At 38.9% G+C, this 19,096-nt stretch overlaps 1 protein-coding gene across 1 annotated transcript in view; it reads right to left on the minus strand.

Annotated features, from left to right (window-relative positions):
* The window catches only part of heca (hdc homolog, cell cycle regulator), a 33,725-nt gene that overhangs the window by 5,971 nt on the left and 8,658 nt on the right, over nucleotides 1-19,096 (minus strand). The window contains exons 2-3 of the mRNA XM_003223277.4: nucleotides 5,274-6,314; nucleotides 2,218-2,372 (exon numbers count right to left, since the gene is read on the minus strand). Of these exons, the coding sequence (XP_003223325.2) occupies nucleotides 2,218-2,372; nucleotides 5,274-6,314 (1,196 nt within the window). The remainder of the gene's footprint in view (nucleotides 1-2,217; nucleotides 2,373-5,273; nucleotides 6,315-19,096) is intronic.

The raw sequence follows: 19,096 nt of genomic DNA on the forward strand, positions 1-19,096 counted from the left end.
AGCCTATGTTTGTCTTGTCTTTGTTCTATGTTAAAAGGCATTGAATGTTTGCCTATATGTGTAATGTGATCTGCCCTGAGTCCCCTTCGGGGTGAGAAGGGCGGAATATAAATGCTGTAAATAAATAAATAAATAAAATGTTTCATGGGCCATAAGTTACTGTCAGATACTAGCCTTTAAAAGGTGGCCAGGAATTATAAACTGCCCATTCCAATGAAGTGATTTGCAAAAGGATTTAATATTACATCCCTTCCATTCAAATTCCTATGTGTGGCTCACAATACCCTCAGATCTGAAAAACGACCTTGAAAATGCTCCCATTCTCAGATTACAGGGTCAAAGACCTCTTGATTCCAGCTATGAGCCTAATCCAGTTTCATGAGCCTGTTTAGGATTTAGAATAAGATATATTTTGACTTACCCTTTCCTATTAGTTAGTGAGCGGCCTTGGTGGACACACCAAGATATATACAGTAGCAGTATTTCTCAATAGCTGAGAAACCACAAAGCATGCCAGAAAAATACTGTTGGGCAATTTCAATTGCCCAATATCCCTGTATATTGTTACTTAAAATATTTTATGCTACACATCATAATGTTGGCCATAATAGTTATTTTAAAAGAATATAGATCTGTTTTTATTTATAAATTATTTAAAGTATTTGTATCCTTTTTTCATTAAAAAATTCCGTAAAGCTGTTTGGAAGAAAATGCAATAAAATGAACGGTTAAAAACTGACAAGAGGATAATAAAACAATGATGTAGCAGTAAAATATTCCATTAAACCATATGGGGAATTGGTAAGTACCCAGGACAATAACAAGCAATTCTGAGGGATAGGAGAGTAAACATCCAACACAATGAATTATCTAAACGGGGAGATAATTCCACATTGTGGGTGCTATGACCAAGAAGAGCTTCCTCTGTACTGTGACTAAATTTCAATTGGCTGTAGTTCAATAGTCAGGCTTCCTGCTCTAGGTTACATATGTAAGAGAAAGCAGTATCTTCAATAACCCAGTTAATTAAGTATGAATATTTTGGGCACTGGTGCCAGATGGTGCTGGATGTACACGTTCAGGTATTCTTGCATGAGGCTATTCACTATGGTTTCAGGTTTTTTTTGAGAAAGATGGCCTCAATCAACCTAGGCAAGAAAATAGGGAGCATATTTTTGAGGGATCCTTCAGAAGCTTCTGGATTTTAACACTTTTTTGGGGAGGGGGGTTGGAGGTTGGAGTCAGAAACACAACACTATTTAATAACAATACAAATTTAGATGTCTGACAACACACCTAAATATCTGGCATATGAATCCTTCCATTTTCCCACCTAGCATGTATATTCTCCCTATTTGGGGGAAGGGAATACTTTCCAGAAATAAACATGCAAAACATGGTCTTTCACTTCCTTACAATTTTACCACATAGCACAAGTGGTATATTCAAAATCAAATATTGTACTCACTTCAGTTGGAATGCTTATTCTAATTCTTCCTAAAACCTGATTCTGACAATGAAATGGTTGGGCTGCTGTGAGTTTTCCGGGCTGTAAGGCCATGTTCCAGAAGTATTCTCTCCTGACGTTTCGTCTACATCTATGGCAGGCATCCTCAGAGGTTGTGAGGTCTATTGGAAACTAGGCAAGTGGGGTTTATTTATCTGAAAGAGTTCATCTTTCTTCCTACTCCATTATGATTTAGTCTACAGTGACAATGTCCAGTTTCATGTGTCCACTAGCATCTATCCAGAGTATCAGAGAGAGGGCTGTCCTATCCCTGACATCCTCCAGCTACATGTGCCAAGGATTGAGCTCCAGATATAGGAGTTGGGGCATAGACTTCCTCCATCAAATTCCACCTCTCCAAGAACATTCAAGCTCCTGGACTAACAACTGATGGCTCCTAATTTTAAAACAGAACTGGGCAGTGTTTTCAACTTAATTTTTTCACATTTTGAAATATCTGCATTTGCATAATGTACACAAGAAGATATCCTGAAAATGGGACTCAAGTCTGAAATGCTCAGACTGTATATATGTTTAATGAGATTTTATCAGTAGGTTTTTCAAAATGCATACAATGCCAAGTTTCTACCATGAAGCCTCTCAAAAACAAACATGACATCCAAAATTGTTTCCTTTAGCCAACTTCTGAATTGAGTCTATAAACCAATAGTAATCGAAACTAATTTGGCATCGTCTTTCATAATACTAACCTGACAACATGGAGATGCTGCTAGAATGTCATAAGTGTACATGGTTCCCAGTTGATGCCAGCTTCCATCCCATCGAGATTTGCACTTTATACAGATAATTTTGTGAACCCCTTCTAAACAGTCTACACAAACAGCATAGAGATGCATAAGTCTTCCTGTGGAGAATAAAATAGAAAGAATTGTAAGAAGAAAGATGGTACCTGTATTTATATTAGGTTATAAATAGGAGAACACTGTTACACCTTAGTACATTTACATATTTGATTAGGACAAAAAACAAGAACTAAAGTCTATGTTCAGCGTGCATAATATTCACAGCCATTTCCTATCAAGTGCCAGGAATTGTTAACGGAGGCAGTCTGCTTTTTCAGGCTTACTCTTCTGGCTCATCCTTTTCCCCAAACTGCAGCCAGCCTGAAATTCCTACAGCCAAATGTTCAGACCTATTTTTGCTCAGCCTTTTTTTAGATGCATCCTTATTGTTCCAGATTTTGAGAGATGGAAGTAACACGGGCCTGTTTTCAAGAAATTGGGCTTTGTCAAACTTGTGGTATACCGAATCAGATCGGTGCTACACAAGTACCATAACAATTTCTGTAAATGATATCTAAGAGAAAGACAAAAAGGTGGCTATGCCACCTTATTGTTTCTGAATTCACAGATCACCTGGTCGAACTCCATCCACTGCCAGTGGTTCCCAACAAACTGCCCCTGACGGTATGTGGCCTATAACAGAAGAAGTCTGCTCATCCTTATTGAGTGTAATGTCCACACTCTAAACCAAGACTGATCTTAATGTTAGTAGAAACAAGCTAGCTTCATCAACTATGGTCTGATGTTGTCTTGTTTACTAATCACATTTAATAAAACTACTGTAATTTGCTAGGTGCAAATGGCACAGCTCCAGTTGCTCAATGATTGCTTTAAACTATAGGTTTTTAATGGTTTTAATAGTTTTAGCTGTTTGTTTTTAATAATTTTGATGGGACTCAGGGCGGATACCAAGTAATATAATTTTGAAAACTGAATAATATAATTTTAACCTTTAAAAACTAAAGGTTTACATTTTGGATCATGTGATTTTAAAGTTTATATTAGGTGGTTTTAATTCTATGTCCTTATGTCTAAATATTGCTTTATCTTATGTTTAATCATTTTTTTGTTTTTAATGTATAGCTATATGTTTCTTGTTTAAATTTTATGATTTGGTTTTATATGTATTTTAGGCATTGAATTTTGCCATTTTTATGTTGTAAATCGCTTTGAGTCCCCATGGGGTGAGAAAAGTGGTATATAAATACAGAAAATAAATAAATAAATAAATAAATAAATAAATAAATAAATAAATAGCTCTGGATATTAGGTGTAGGTGCGTGCGTGTGCATGCGTGCATGCATGCCTTTTAAGTTCTCCTGTCAGCTTATGGTGATCCCATAAAGTTCATAGGACTTAAATACTCTAAAGGTACCAGAACTTATCTGGTCTTGAAAGTTAGGCAGACTCAGCCATGGATAGTACAGTTGAGTCTCACTTATCCAAAATAAACGAGCCGGCAGAACGTTGGGATAAGTGAATATGTTGGATAATAAGGAGAGATTAAGGAAAAACCTATTAAACATCAAATTAGATTATGATTTTACAAATGAAGCACCAAAACATCATGTTAGACAACAAATTTGACAGAAAAAGTAGTTCAATACGCAGTAATGCTATGTAGTAATTACTGTATTTACGAATTTAGCACCAAAATATCATGATGTATTGAAAACATTGACTACAAAAATGCGTTGGATAATCCAGAACATTGGATAAGTGAATGTTGGATAAGTGAGACTCTACTGTACTTAGATGGGAGTTCTGGATAGCAGATCAATAATGCAGAAATTACACTACTTTTCTGCTGAAATAAAATATTAATGTATCATAATGATTTCTGCAAAATCTTAAGACTTTCATGGTGTTCTACTTGTAACTACATTCTGATATAGAGTTCCAGTTATCCAACATAAACGGGCGGGCCCAATGTTGGATAACTGAAATTGACGGATAATACGGAGGCCCTATTCAAGCCCCAGGCATGGCAAGGAGGGAAGGGAGAGAGAGCTCAAGAGAAGAGGGGGGAGGAGGAGCGCTTTTCTCTCCCTTGGCAGGAAGGGAGCTCGAGAGAAGAGCTTTTCTCTCCCTCGGCAGGGAGTTTGAGAGAAGAGGGCGAGGGAGGAGAGCTTTTCTCTCCCTCTTCCTCCAGCTGCCCCAGGAAGATGCGAAGAAGGAGGAGGAGGCAGAGGGGGAGACAGACGCTGCGTCAGAGGCAGCCATGCGCATGGCGGCTCCGGGCCCTTTTCCACACGAAGCCCGCCTCGCCGCCCACCCCTAGGAATAGCTGGTGGGAGCCTTCGAGCTACTCAAAGGTAAACAAGGAAGGCGCGGGGGGGGGGGGGTGAGATAGAGAGAGAGAGAAATTTTCCATTAAAGCTTCCTTCTGAGCCTGCCTCCCTCCAGGCACCTTCCTGCGGCCTCAGTTTCAAAGTTTCTCAAATAGCGCCTCTCAAGTTTGCCCTTCCCTCCTCCACCCTCCTCCATGCATGGGGTGCAAAAGTCCCTTCCCTCTTTGCCACGCCCCCCGGAGTGTGTCGGATAATGCGGTGTGTTGGATAAACGGAAGTCGGATAACCGGAACTCTACTGTATTCACAAACACTAAATCATGAAAAATCTTAAAGGATTTACAACAGTCATAATGATACATTCAGAAACACTATTTTATTTAAGCTACGTATAATTTATTTATCACCTACAGTAGATGATCCTCACATATGCACACAGCCTGTGAAACCTTTTCTGGTTGTTGATTTTACTTTCTCTTTTTTTTACCTGAATGTTCTTTCCCCTAAATCCTCAGACTAGATGTAGGTATGGTCTTTTGAGACAATCATATGTTAAGATCAACAGAAAATATGCATGACATTGTCTTTCTGCATAAAATTGGCCTAGTAACAGGAGCCTTAAATACAGCATGATAATTTGAGAAATGAAACAGGACTGATAAGCATCCATTACCTTGAAGATGACATGGAACATCATATTCAATTTCATCATGTCTTGATGGACTAAGAAACAGGGTTCCATCCACCAATGGAAACTGTTCAAATACTGGCAGTGCTCTGTGGCATAATGCACAGTTGACAACATTTCGGTGACTAGCACTGAGTGCCGCAAGAATGAATTTCCGAAGGTCTTCTCCTTGACCCACTTGGGCATCATCTTCCATCCGAACGTGAAAAGTGTTCAGTTTATGCCGGGGTATGTGAGTAAGGAGTTCAGACAGATCAAGCCTTCTCAGAAATTGTACAGGGGCATCAAAATGTCCTGATCTGAGTGCTTGTAGTCCACCTGTCCCATAATCAAAGTGAGCATTTCTGAACATGCCACTATTGGCCATGTTTTTCCTGTGAGGTTCTAGGTGAATGGCATTCTTCAAAAATTCTCCTAAGTATCGTGAAGAGCGAGGCCCACTGAAATGTGTAGGGGCAAGGACTGAGTAACCTGCTGGAGGGGACTGACCAGGAGAGCCACAGGGAGAACGGATAGCATAGCTACTGCTGGCACTGCTTTTCTCTTGAGAGTTCTGCCTGTCCATCGAATGCCGCCGTTGGATATCATGATTCAAACCTTTCTGTGGTTTGTTGGCAGGCCGACACTTTTTTACATCTTCTAAAGACTCTGACGTTGATCTTCCACTGCTCTTTTCTGAAATAGATTTTTTCTTCTTTTCATCTTGCATTCGTTTTACCTGGTACCAATCAGTGTCTTTCTTCAAGTGGCCTTGCCCACATCGGCAGGAGCAGAAACGAAAAGCAAGATCATATCCCTTCTTGGTCCACATATTTTGTCGACATTGTTTCTCATTCCAGCTCCTTGCTCTCCCAATGCAGTTAAACTGGGCCAAAATACTGCTCTCCCATTCATAAAAACACTGAAGGTGCATCCAAGTGCTGTAGGGACAATGTTCATTGTTGCACACCACTTTCTGGTAATCATCCTTTTCTAGGTCGACAGGCCGTCCAAAGCTACATATCAGAGGTGTAGCACAAGGTGCTTCTGTGGAGCACAAAACAGAGAAACAGATCAGTAATATGACATACAAGTAAATACTTGCACATTTTTATTTTACTAATGAAATTGTTTGGTCAGACCAGTTAATTCTAAACATATGCCGATCCTATTCCTACTCTATGAATTGCAGAATGTGCAATGATAAAACATGAGTATGCATATACAGTGTGTCATTTGATGGAAGTCTATAGCAAGCCATTTATGCATGGAACTATAAATGCATTCCTGTTAGAAATTTGCAACATCATAAACCAACATACAATTGTGCAGTTTGGAACTGCAGAGCTGCACTCCGGTTTTATTTCCAGAAGAAGAATGCTAACACAGTTGTACACTCCAAAAGTAAAAAGTAAAAATCCAACGACATGGGTAGGAAGTATAACGACATAGTTTTGTTATTATACTCCCTACCCAGGGAAGCCAGAATAGCCCCCTCCCTGCTATCCTTCCAACAGCAGGCTAAAACCTTTTTATTCATTGAATCATAGAATTGGAAGAGACCTCATGGACTATATCCAGTCCAACCTCCTGCACGAAGCAGGAAAATCGCATTCAAAGCACCCCCAAAAGATGGCCATCCAGCCTCTGTTTAAAAGCCTCCAAAGAAGGAGCTCCACCACACTCCAGGGCAGAGAGTTCCTCTGCTGAACCTCTCTATTCAGACAGGCTTTTAAAGGAGGTTTTTAAGATCATGTCAGGGGCTGCAGTGGTTTGGTATGTTTTTGTGGATTTAATCTGAATTGTTTTTAATACTAATCATGTTTAATATTGTTTTAATATTTGTATATTTTACATTATATTGTAATACTTTTAATGTTAGTCACTTTTAGTCTCCTTATGGAGAGAAAAGGCAGGATATAAATAAACAGGAGGAGGAGAAGGGGGAGGAGGGGGAGGAGGAGGAATATTTGCTATTTGCTGAAGGCACAGAAGAATCCTTCCCACTTCTATTCAAATTTAATGCAATCCACTTCCACATATGGCATTTTCCTAACACTCCAAGATGGCTACTGCTCTTTATATCCATCAGAAGCAACACAATGTAACTGAATTCTTGGTTTGTGAGAACATGACAGTGGGGAACATCCACAAGAGACTGAAGAAGGTATATGGAGATGACACTGTCAATCGCAGTACTGTTAGTTGCTGGGCGCAGAGGTGAAAAAGGACATGTCAATATTCAGGATGCTGCACAAAGTGGCACACTGCACAAACAACTGACAATGTGAAGCGTGTGAACAACATGGTTATGGCTGATAGACACGTAACTGTTAAAGAAATGTCACTCCAACAGGGCATTGGGGAAGCACGTATGTACAGAATACTTAAAGCTGCAGTTGAAGGTCTCTGCAAAGTGGGCCCCAAGGAAGTTGACAGATGCACACAATAAAACCCAAAAATTCATATGCAGCAAACTCCTGGCCCTGTATAAGAATGATGGAAAGAAATTTCTTTCAAGAATCACAATGGGAGATGCAATGTGGTTCAACATGGTTGAACCAGAGACGCTGCATATAGATTTTTGGGTTTCATTAAATTTGAATTGAAGCAGGAGGATTCTTCTATGCAAATAGCAAATATGTAGAATAAAATTTGAATTTTTAAAACATGTTGTGCATTACTTTTTGGAATGACCCTCATACCATTGGGATCATGGCACAAGCAGCTAGGCTATTTCACAACAGTCATAATTGCAACAATATAATGTTTCACAGGACAGGATGCCTTTGTACAATGACAGTACAATGGGAAGATGACAGTGGCTCCCAACATACCCACAGGACACTGTGGGAAATGCCAGAGTGGGAAGGCACTGATAATCCAGAATGAAGGGCAATGGAAAATCATGGGTACCCTGAGCCCAGGTGCAAACATGTTCTTACCCTTTGCAGTACCCTATTATTTGGCAGGAGCCCATGTTGCACAACAGGAAATTCTGTACAGTGCCCAACTGTATATCACTGCAATTCGTTACAGTAGTTGCATATTGTGTCAGCGACATAGTTTTGTCATTATAAAGTTACCCATTACTACCTGTGGTGTGGGATCTGGGACTTTATAATAATAATAATAATAATAACAATAATAATAATAATGAAACTTTATTTATACCCCGCCACCATCTCCGCAACGGGGACTCGGGGCGGCTTACATGGGGCCATGCCCAGAACAGTACAATATAGCAAAATATAAAAACAACATATCATAATACAATTAAACAATACAATAAATAATCATGTACAGTGCAACACTATATATATATATATATATATATATATATATATATATATATATATATATAAATAAACAGGGCGGGCCGCATGAGACACTTAGTTAAAACTTGGGGTGAGAAAAGGATAAGAATACAACCACGGAGAACAGGGACATAAGATAGAAAAACAATCTAGAGGATAGATGTTGGGGGGAGTAACAAAAGAAGTGTGTAATAGTTACTCTCCGAAAGCACATCGGAAAAGCCAGGTTTTTAAATCTTTCCTGAAGGCTAAAAGAGTGGGGGCTTGCCTGATTTCGATGGGCAGTGAGTTCCAAGGACTTTGCTTTATCTTTTATAGTGCCTAGGTCTGCGTGGACAACATTAGGGAGTCAGACTCGTCATAAATTGCAACATCAAAAATGAACAGTTAGGAAAAAAATAAAACCAGAAATTACTGTTACACCCACTTTTTCTTGGGCAGAGAGGGCTGGGAGGATTGAGGAATATTTTGTACAAACTGTCTTTCTTCAGAAATGGCAAATGAACTTTTCTGAGAAAAGGAATTACAGGCAGAGATGGGGAGGCTCAGAAAGATGCCAGATGAACTGAAGAACAGAACAAATGTCCTTGGAGGCCACATATAGCCTTTGGAAAAATTTCTTTCATTTTTTTCAAAGTTCCAGAAGGCATACAGGTATATTGCTCAGTACGTTTTCATCAAGACATCAAGACTATGTTTAACTTTGCCTTCCTCTTTACACTTTTAGCTCCTTGCAATTAGCTAGATATAGAAGCCAAACTCCTACATCAGGAGGTGTAATATCACACTCCACCCATGCAATTCTGTGTCCTTCTTTGCTCCAGCAACACTCAAGCCCTGGGTGGAGCAACTGCTACTGCTTGCCAGTTGGGAAAAATGGAAGAACCAGCTAATCTTGGTTTAAAGGGAAGTGTGCTCACAGACTGAATACACCCACCTTTTCCTTCCACTCACAGCCCCAGACCCAACACACCATTCGTCTCTGTAGAATCACATCTCCCCCCTCCCCTCCCCAAATCTGGAAAGCTTGTCAGATGCTGCATGAAAGTTTTGGATTGAGTGCAAAGGCTAGAGAATAGCTCCCTGCACCCCATTCAAAAAGAGAGATGTGCGTGCATAGGCCACACCTAATTGCATGTTTGCATGTCACCCAGGATCTGCTTTTCATACAAAAGCTTTTCCAATGCTCTACTTACAGAATACGCACTTGACCTGTTAGTACAGTCTGCTCTGTTCACCAGAATGCCTTTGAAATTGAAAAGGAATGAGAGGCTGCTGTGGAAAAAGGGGCCGTGGATGTCTCCTTTTTAACCCCAGTTAAATGTGGATGTCTGTGCCCCACACCACTGGAGAATCATAATGTTTAGCCAGTATTGCACCATCTGACATCCGCCAGGAAGTAGCAGACAATAATGAAAGGACCAAGGCAGTGACATCTCCGGCCCATCTCCTGTTCGGATATCAGCCAACACCTTACATCAAAAAATGGTTTTCTAAGATCTTCAGAGATACTCGCAGGAACCCCTTAGCAAGCAAGAGTCCAAAAGTGGCAGGCTAAAACCCAGAAGCTCAAACCATGGCCGATGCTGAATGAGACTCTCTCCTGGGCACACAGAAGACTGGGAGACTTGGAAGGTGCTGAACAGACTGCACTCTGGCACCATGAAATGAAGAGCCAACCTTAAAAAATGGGGCCACAAAGTGGAGTCCACGACATGCAAGTGTGGAGAAAAGCAAACAACAGACTACCTACTACAATGCAGTCTGAGCCCTGCCACATGCACAGTGGAAGACCTTCTTATAGCAACATCAGAGGCACTCCAAGTGGCCAGCTACTAGTCAAAGGACATTTAGTATAATCCCAAGTGTTTAACTTTATTTATGTTTTAAAATGCATTACAACTGTACCCTCGGTCACTTCTGACATGATAAATAAATAACCCCAGTTTTAAAAACCCATACCTCAATCTCAACTATAAGTTAAAATATTATTTTCATCTATTTAATCCAGTCGTACCAACATGATGACTTCCAAGACTGTTAATCTTCTCCTCCCATCATCCCTACCAACATGGATGGGGATGACATGAATTGAGGCCAACTCATGTAGAGAATGCCAGAATCGGAAAGGCACTTATAACCATAAAAAATAATTTAACATGTTTTATATAAGCTGCTTATATGTCAGGAATTCTCTGACCTGATCCTTTTGGGCCCCTTCTATACTGCCCTTTATCCCAGGATCTGATCTCAGATTATCTGATTTAAACTGGATTATATGAATCTCCACTGCAAGATAATCTGGGATAAGCAGATATTCTGGGATCAAATCCTGGCACAGTGTTGAAAAGGCCTTGGATAGTCCCAACTAGAAGAAACAAACTCACGCAATCAACTGTTGAAAAATGAATCAACATGTAAGTTCATCCCATTGAATGGGTCAACTGTAGTTACAATTAACATCAGAATTCTGTATATTTTAAAAGAAACCCCTCACAATACCCCTTTAAAAACACATCTTAGAAAACCCACTTTTTTATACTACAACTCCTGGAAGCTCCCAAATGGTGTGCTTAGTGACCATGATGACTGAGCAATTCTGAAAGTTGTTACAGTCTAAGAAATAATTATTCCCATCTTAGAAGAAGCAGGCCATAATCTAAACATTTTTATTATAAAACCAAAATTAAGAAGGGCATAATCAAACTCATATTAATATGAGTATGCACTGAAGAAGTTATTAAATTAAGTCGTCATATGGATCAAATCCAACTACACAGAACATTAAACTGTGTGCAGATGCAGCTAAGGAAAGCCAAGCTAGTATGTGAAGATCTTTCCAAGCTTTCCATTTTAAAAATGCTTTGCATTCCTGTGTTTTAAATTTCCCATGGCCTTTAACACACTTGAAGAACTTCAATCGGCTAACCTCTTTGACGTAAAAACATGTGTTCTAATTAGCACCGAATCACAACATTAAAAACGTCAACAAGCTTTCAGAAACTGCACTTCCTGATATGAAAAAGTGGTACCTTTACAAAGACTAATAGATAGGAGGAAATAAATTTGGTTGAACATCTAGAATAAGAACACAATGTGACCTAACTCCCAATCCCACATCAGAAGAAACTAAAACATACAAGTGTCCAAGGAAAAGAAGTGTTCAGAGAGAATATTTCTTTTTACAAAGTTTCCAAAATGAATAGGTTGCAAGAGCTTTAACCAATTTATTAGATTTATAGCTGGTTTAATTTTACAGATTAATAAAAAGAAACATCCTGAAAGAAAATATAACTGTCTTTTCACTATGCAGGGGTCATAGCAAGCATACATACAGAAAACATATTGCTTCCTGTTAAATGAATGATTTTTCTTGCAATTTATCTAACCAGTTTTTAGAAGACATCACACTAAAAATAATCTACAATATTTTTTAAAAAAAATTAATTGGTCACATTTAATCTTAAACAAATATATGTTGCAGCCCTATTATCAACTTACTGCAATCATATGGTCTAGAAATTCATGATAAAACGCATTCAATATATCACATAGCTGTTCTAGTCTCTACCTAAAATAGTTATGTTTTAGCACAGACTTCTTAGGGCTCTTCAAATTATTTGTCCTCCTTGTTTCCCTTCCTTTCCTCCTAAAGATATACACTTCGCCTCCAAAATGGAAACCATAGGAAAGGTGTAAGCCGGTCATAGAAAAAAGATCACCTTTAGACTCATTGTATTTATGCAAAGCTCACCTGACCTGCATATTTTATTTGACATAGGTATATTGTCAGTTTTGGTCTAAAAAGTTTGCTGAAACATTATGAACTGCTCTTATTCTCTACTTTTTTCTTGTATTGTAGGAACATATCCCTATTCTTTGCATGTTATTTCTGCTTCTGGTACCAAGTTTTCTATTAAAGAAGCAATGTTGAGAAACATATTTACTTGTTAACTCAGCTATACTGGTATCTCTATTCTAGTACCTACAAAAACCAGTTAACACCATACAATGAAATTCAGACAATATGACAAAACAGGAAACCTCAGGAAGAACTTTACCTTGCTGTGTAGATACAACATGCACATTGCTCAGTTGCTTCTGTCTGCAACTGGAAGTGACCAAACAAATCACAGAGCTTTGCTCAGCTTGTCCAAACACAGCAATCTGTCAGGTTTCCTGCAGATCAACAAGATTTCTTGTGTCTCTGCATCCTAGTGTATTATGCATCTGTGGCCATAGCATGCCCACAAGCTCACAAAATAGCCATAACCTAATTAAAGGTAGTTAAAATATACCAGTCTAAATAGATAATACACAATTTTATAATGTGCAACAATGGAGCTTTTAGTGACTACAATATACACAAATAATATTTTACAACGTGAATATTAGAAAAACCCATTTCAATTGGAATGGCTCCAAGATATCATAAGTTTAAATGACTTGGTATTTCTAATTTACTTTGCGTGGATATGTGTATGCGCACCATCTAGTCACCTGTTGACTTATGGTGACCCCAGGGCACAGCTAGAGTAGGACCTTTAAAAATACATTGCCACTACTGTTCCAAAGCATATGTGTGGATACACACCTACTCCAAAGATAGTCAGTTACCTTTACTGTTGCAGTTTTTTTAAAACATAAGCCTATGCTCTCATGTTTCTCAAACACAGAGGAGCAACTAAACTTAAACATTTCCATCCTGCCCTGTATTTTAACAAATCACAGGATGGCATACTATACAGGTAAAATCAGTATCAAAAATACTAAAGCAGTTGAAAACAATACAAATAATTAAATAATGCTTTAAACAATTAAAAACATATTAAACACATTGCCAACTTTAAAATAGGTTTTTAAACCCCTGTGCAAAGCATTAAAATAAACTAGTGAGGCTCAGAGGAGTTAATGGATTGAGAATAGCCATGTTTTTACTTGGCATCTAAATGAAATCATTGTCAGTACTGGTTGGGCCTCCAAGGTGAAGGCGTTCCACAACTGGGGTGCCACAGCTGAGAAGACTTCTCTCCCTATGGCCTCAGACAGTATACTGACCTCACTGGCAAAAGAGCCCCCATCAGACTTCAGTCCTTGGGCAGAAACATATAGGGACAGAAGACCCTTAAAGTATTTAGGGCTTAGTTATCAGAAGCACCTGAATTCAGACTAGAGATGCACTGACAGCCAGTGCAAGGGCTGGCGTTATATGATATCTATATGGTATTCCATACACCCAGACCTCTGTATACAGCCAGTTTAGTGCTTTGAGTGCTGGACTGGGATGCCAGAAGACTAGAGCTCAAACTTCTACTCAGCCATGGGAACCCACCAGGTAACTTTGAGAAAGTTACTGCCTCTCAGCCTTATCCTCTGAATAATGTGTGCCAAGAAAATCACAAAATAGCTTCACCTTGGGGTTGGCATGTGCCACAAACAACTTGGAAGGCACTCAACAGGAAGAACAACATTCTAGTCATCAACTAAGCTGCCGCATTTTCCACTAGCTGCAGTTGCTGAGTCAGCTTCAAGGGCAGGCCCACACAGCCGTCTATAGTATACTACTCTAATCGGGAGTGTCACCATGCTTTGCCCCCAATATTTCTTAAGGCAATGGTTCTCAACCTGGGGTCCCCAGATGTTTTGGCCCTTCAACTTCCAAAAATCCTAACAGCTGGTAAACTAGCTGGGATTTCTGGGAGCTGTAGGCAAAAAACATCTGGGGACCCCAGGTTGAGAACCACTGCCTTGGGGAATTCAAAAACTATTCTGCTCCCTAAAATGGAAAGCAACACCCTCTCATGCCCTTGGATGTGCTACTGGCTGCATTTGAGGGACTTTAAGACAGCCTTATCACTTTTTGTAGCCTCATCAACATGGTGAGATAGGCTTATTTCGGATGTCAACTCTAAAACACAGGGTTCATCCAAACGAGTGATTTGTGCAACCAATTCTCAACATTTCTTGATATTTCTCCATCCAGAAATTACTGATTTTTTTTAAAGCCCCAACAAAAAGGTGGCACGTTTTGATTAATTTGCACACCTCTTGCTTCTGACATGGGTTGGGACATAAGAAACGTGCATTGGGGTAATCTTGCTTCAAGAAAACAAACATAAGAATAGCACCATTACTTTTTCCAGCATATGCACAGCAGCCAACCTGAGGAAACCTTCCATTTGTTCCCCACTCCCTTTTCAATCTTGAACTTTCATCCCAAATGTAAACTGGTATCTGTGTGTGTGTCATCTTTTCATGCATATGAGTGTACAGTACAACCCCTGTATTAATAACACCAATACTTTTGGTTTAATTTATCCCACTCCAACAAAATATGCACTCTCTAAGTATTGCCTATGTCCTCGAACATGATTATTTGGTATTATTGGGCAGGAAGTTCTTTATATCGATATGATTCATTATTAGCCGCATTTTCACACACGCACCTCAAGTCTGAGGACAAGTCTCCTGCAGCAGAACTGCATTAACACTGAAGTTCTAAAAAGTTAGGGGTGGGGGTTAAAACATTAAAAGAAGGCATTTCGGAAGGGAGCAAGAGAAAAAAGAAATATTGCAAGTATGGAAGCATCCTGAAACTGTAACTTTTATTTTAAAGCAAAGCATAAGAAAAAAAGTACCATAATCTCCCAACACATTTACTCCATATGAAGATATAATGGTTACTACAGTTAAGGACTCAAACCATAGTTGATCTTTCAAAGCAACAAATGGGAAGACCATGGTTTGAATCTAATTGTGCTTTTATTTTCTGCCATTTCAGCTTTCAGCTTCAAAAGAGCACTTGTATTTGCACTGTTGCGTGTAGAAGCAGTTACAGACAGTACCATGAACATAACATTTTAAAGATGGTGTATCATGCTCTCGGAGCCCCCGGTGGCTGAGCTGCTGAACTTGCTGACCGAAAGGTCAGTGGTTCAAATCCAGGGAGCGGGGTGAGCTCCTGCTGTTAGCCCCAGCTTCTGCCAACCAAGACATTTGAAAACATGCAAATCTGAGTAGATCAATAGGTACCGCTCTGGCTGGAAGGTAACGGCAATCCATGCAGTCATGTTGGCCACATGACCTTGGAAGTGTCTATGGACAGCTCCGGCTCTTCGGCTTAGAAATTGAGATGAGCATCAAGCCTCAGAGTAGACTTAATGTCAGGGGAAAACCTTTACCTTTAATATCATGCTCTCTTGTCCTAAAAAAATTAAAATGGGAAGGAAAGAAAATTCTTTCACATCCAAAAATTCAGTCATATTTGGCTCTCTGAACATTATTTATTTATATTAAGTTTTGCCTAATTTTCATATCATGAAATCAGCACTAAGAGCTGTCCTGCTGAGGCATAACAGAGTCAAAGGATTCCTAAAGGAGATACATAGGCCTAAATACAATTGATAGTCCTATCCTATCTAGAGTAAGCCCATGAAATTTAATAAGATTTATATAAGTGCTGACTTGATGTTTGGTAACTGATTCAATGGTCTACTTTAGTTAGCACCAGTTGGATTTGATTTATAAAAAGATCCATTACCGGCACGGCAAAATTTAGAATGTTGTAAAGTAACTACTGACCTATGTAAGGCAAGCCTTGCAAATCAGGATTTGTTTTCCTGACAAGCCATATGAATGGACTCTACATATCTGGGATATGTAACATTTTGCAAGGTTGATTTATGTTAAATACAAACTTCACTTTCTGTGCAACAACTATGAAATGCTACAGTATGAAAGAATCTGTATATGTGCTTTTGGCCCAACGTTTTCTGAGAGCCAATCTAAACATGCGGGTATAGTCTTCTTAGGCAGGGTTATCATACATCCTTTTACTTGACAACCATGACAGTCATCACTACAAAGCAGTCAGTTGGTAAATATGTCCTCTTTTTTCTTTTCAAAATATTATCTTAAGATTTTATACCATTTCAGAATGCAATCGATATGGATATCAAGTCAAGATGCTATCTTTCCATATGCTGGGTGCTTATAAATTAGAGACAGTGTCAAAATTCAGTATCTTCCTACTTTGAGACACTGCAAGTATTGTGTCACAAACTTGTGACAACTTCAAGTATGTATTAACAAATAAAACATGGGAAAGTCTCTTCAAACAAAAGGAGAGAAATCACACTACAGTTTTGTTCTATCTAGAATAATAGAAGAGCCCACAAGGACCATTCAGTCTAACCCCATTCTGCCAGGCAGAAATACACAACCAAAGCACTCCCAACGGAGGGCCATCCAGTCTCTCTGTTGAAAAACCTCCAGAGAAGGAGGCAGCAGGCTCCAATGTAGGACAGCTCCTGCCATCAGGAAGTTTAATATTTAGGTGGAATCTATTTTAAAGGCACCCAACATACTTTTAAAGGAAAGCCAACTCTATCTAAAATATTCATAATTTTAACCAAGTTTGTTTAACGGTTATATTAAATATAATTTTCTATTTATACTTTTTTTCCACTTAGTGTATGTATGTATGTGCATATACACACACATGTATGTGTCTGTCTGTCTGTCTGTGTGTGTGTGTGCGCATGAGTGTGTGTCTTTTCCCGTTTTCCCTCTACTCAGCCCAAGGTAATGTACACATGATTCTGCCTTCAACTCATCCTTATAAAAATCCATGAAGTATCTCAAACTGAGAGTGTAAAGCTGATGAGGAGCAAAGAGCCTGGATCTCCTAAGTCCCAGTGTACCACAGGCATAAACAATTATGTTTCATTAAAATTTAAATGTGTGGAACAACAAGAGTGGCATAATACAGAAACTCATGTCTCAAGCTTGAGGCTGTCCTCCATATCACAACAGCATCCAGAGCAAGCCTAATTTTGAAAACTAAGCAGGATCAGATTTAGTTGGTACATTTATGGTATACTACCAAGTAAGAAGGGTCTAAATACCCTGAAGGCACCAGATCCTGTCTGATCTTGGAAGTTGCTGAGTCAGCCCTGGTTAGTACTTAGATGGGAGAGCACTAATGAATATCAGGTGCTATAGCCTATATTTCAGAAGAAAGAAATGGAAAAACCTTATGAAATTAATGGTGTCACTGTAAGTTGATAGGTAGGTTAAAGGCCTATATGCACTAAGTAATAACAGGGGTCTCTAGGTAGAGATAGGAAACAATACTGTCTAAAACTTTAGAGAACTACCACCATTGAGAAGTGACAACACTGGACTGGGCAGACAAACAACCTCATTGAATATAAGGCAACTTTTATGTTCTTTCAACTTAAACAGGATGACCCTTGTCCATAAAAGAAAATAACAATCCAGAAACTCCAATCTTCTAGCTGTTCCTAACTTGCCATTTTTGTCAAGTACAATACAATCCCACATCACAAAGAGGCTACAGTAACCTTCTGCAACATAGTACTCAAAAGATGTATTGAACTACAAGCATCTCCAGCTTTGTGGAGAGTCAGAATTACAGATCAGCAGTTACGAATAACACTGGTTTAAGAAAGGGTGGGCTGTAGTTATAGTAACACTGCCTATGTCAGGGGTCCCCAAACTTTTTAAGCAGAGGGCCGGTCCAAAATCCTTCAGACTGTTGAGGGGCCGAATTATCATTTGAAAAAAAATTCAAACAAATTCCTATGCATACTACACATGTCTTATTTGTAGTGCAACAACAACAACAACGAAAGAATACAATATTTAAAAATGAAAACAATTTTAATCAACATAAACCTATTAGGATTTCAATGGAAGGTGTGGGCCTGCTACTGGCCAATGAGATAGTCAAGTTAATTAGGGTTGTTGTTGTTGTTGTTGTTGTTGTGTGCCTTCAAGTCATGTCAGACTTTGGCTGAGCCTAAGTCTAAAATTAATTATCTATTTACTGCATTTATTTACTACATTTATATCCCACCCTTCTCACCCCGAAGGGGACTCAGAGCAGCTGTATGTACATACAATATATTATATTATTAGCATAACACAATATTAGCATTATATATTACTATATTGAACGATACCACTATACTATTATATAATATGTAATATACAACATATAATTAATATTATTATATGGTATTACTATTAGTATTATATTGTATAACATAATATTATTATCAATATTATATGTATATACAATATATTATATTATTAAAACTGATATAAAAATATTATATTATAAAACTGAGGGCGGGGGCCAGGTAAATGACCTTGGAGGGCCGCATCCGGCCCCCGGGCCTTAGTTTGGGGACCACTGGCCTATGTCATTGTAACCATGTTGTTGAAAAGTCCTCTGAGGAGCATGCAGGACCAGCATGTTCTTAATCAGTATCTTGGGGTAACATTAGGCATGCTGCAGTTTTCAACATGAAGTGATAATTTGCAGAGGTGAGTAAGCCTCAAAGATCCTGCACAGTAGATAGGGGAAAACTCCTTCACTTCACAAATATGTTTTCTTTTAACACTATTAGTGAATCAGTGATTGTGGTTAGCAATTCATTGGTAAATGTGTATGGGTAAATTATTTGCTAGCCTCATTAACATTGA

The sequence above is a fragment of the Anolis carolinensis genome, chromosome 1, assembly GCF_035594765.1.
Source record: "Anolis carolinensis isolate JA03-04 chromosome 1, rAnoCar3.1.pri, whole genome shotgun sequence".
In the NCBI taxonomy this organism is placed as follows: Eukaryota; Metazoa; Chordata; class Lepidosauria; order Squamata; family Dactyloidae; genus Anolis; species Anolis carolinensis.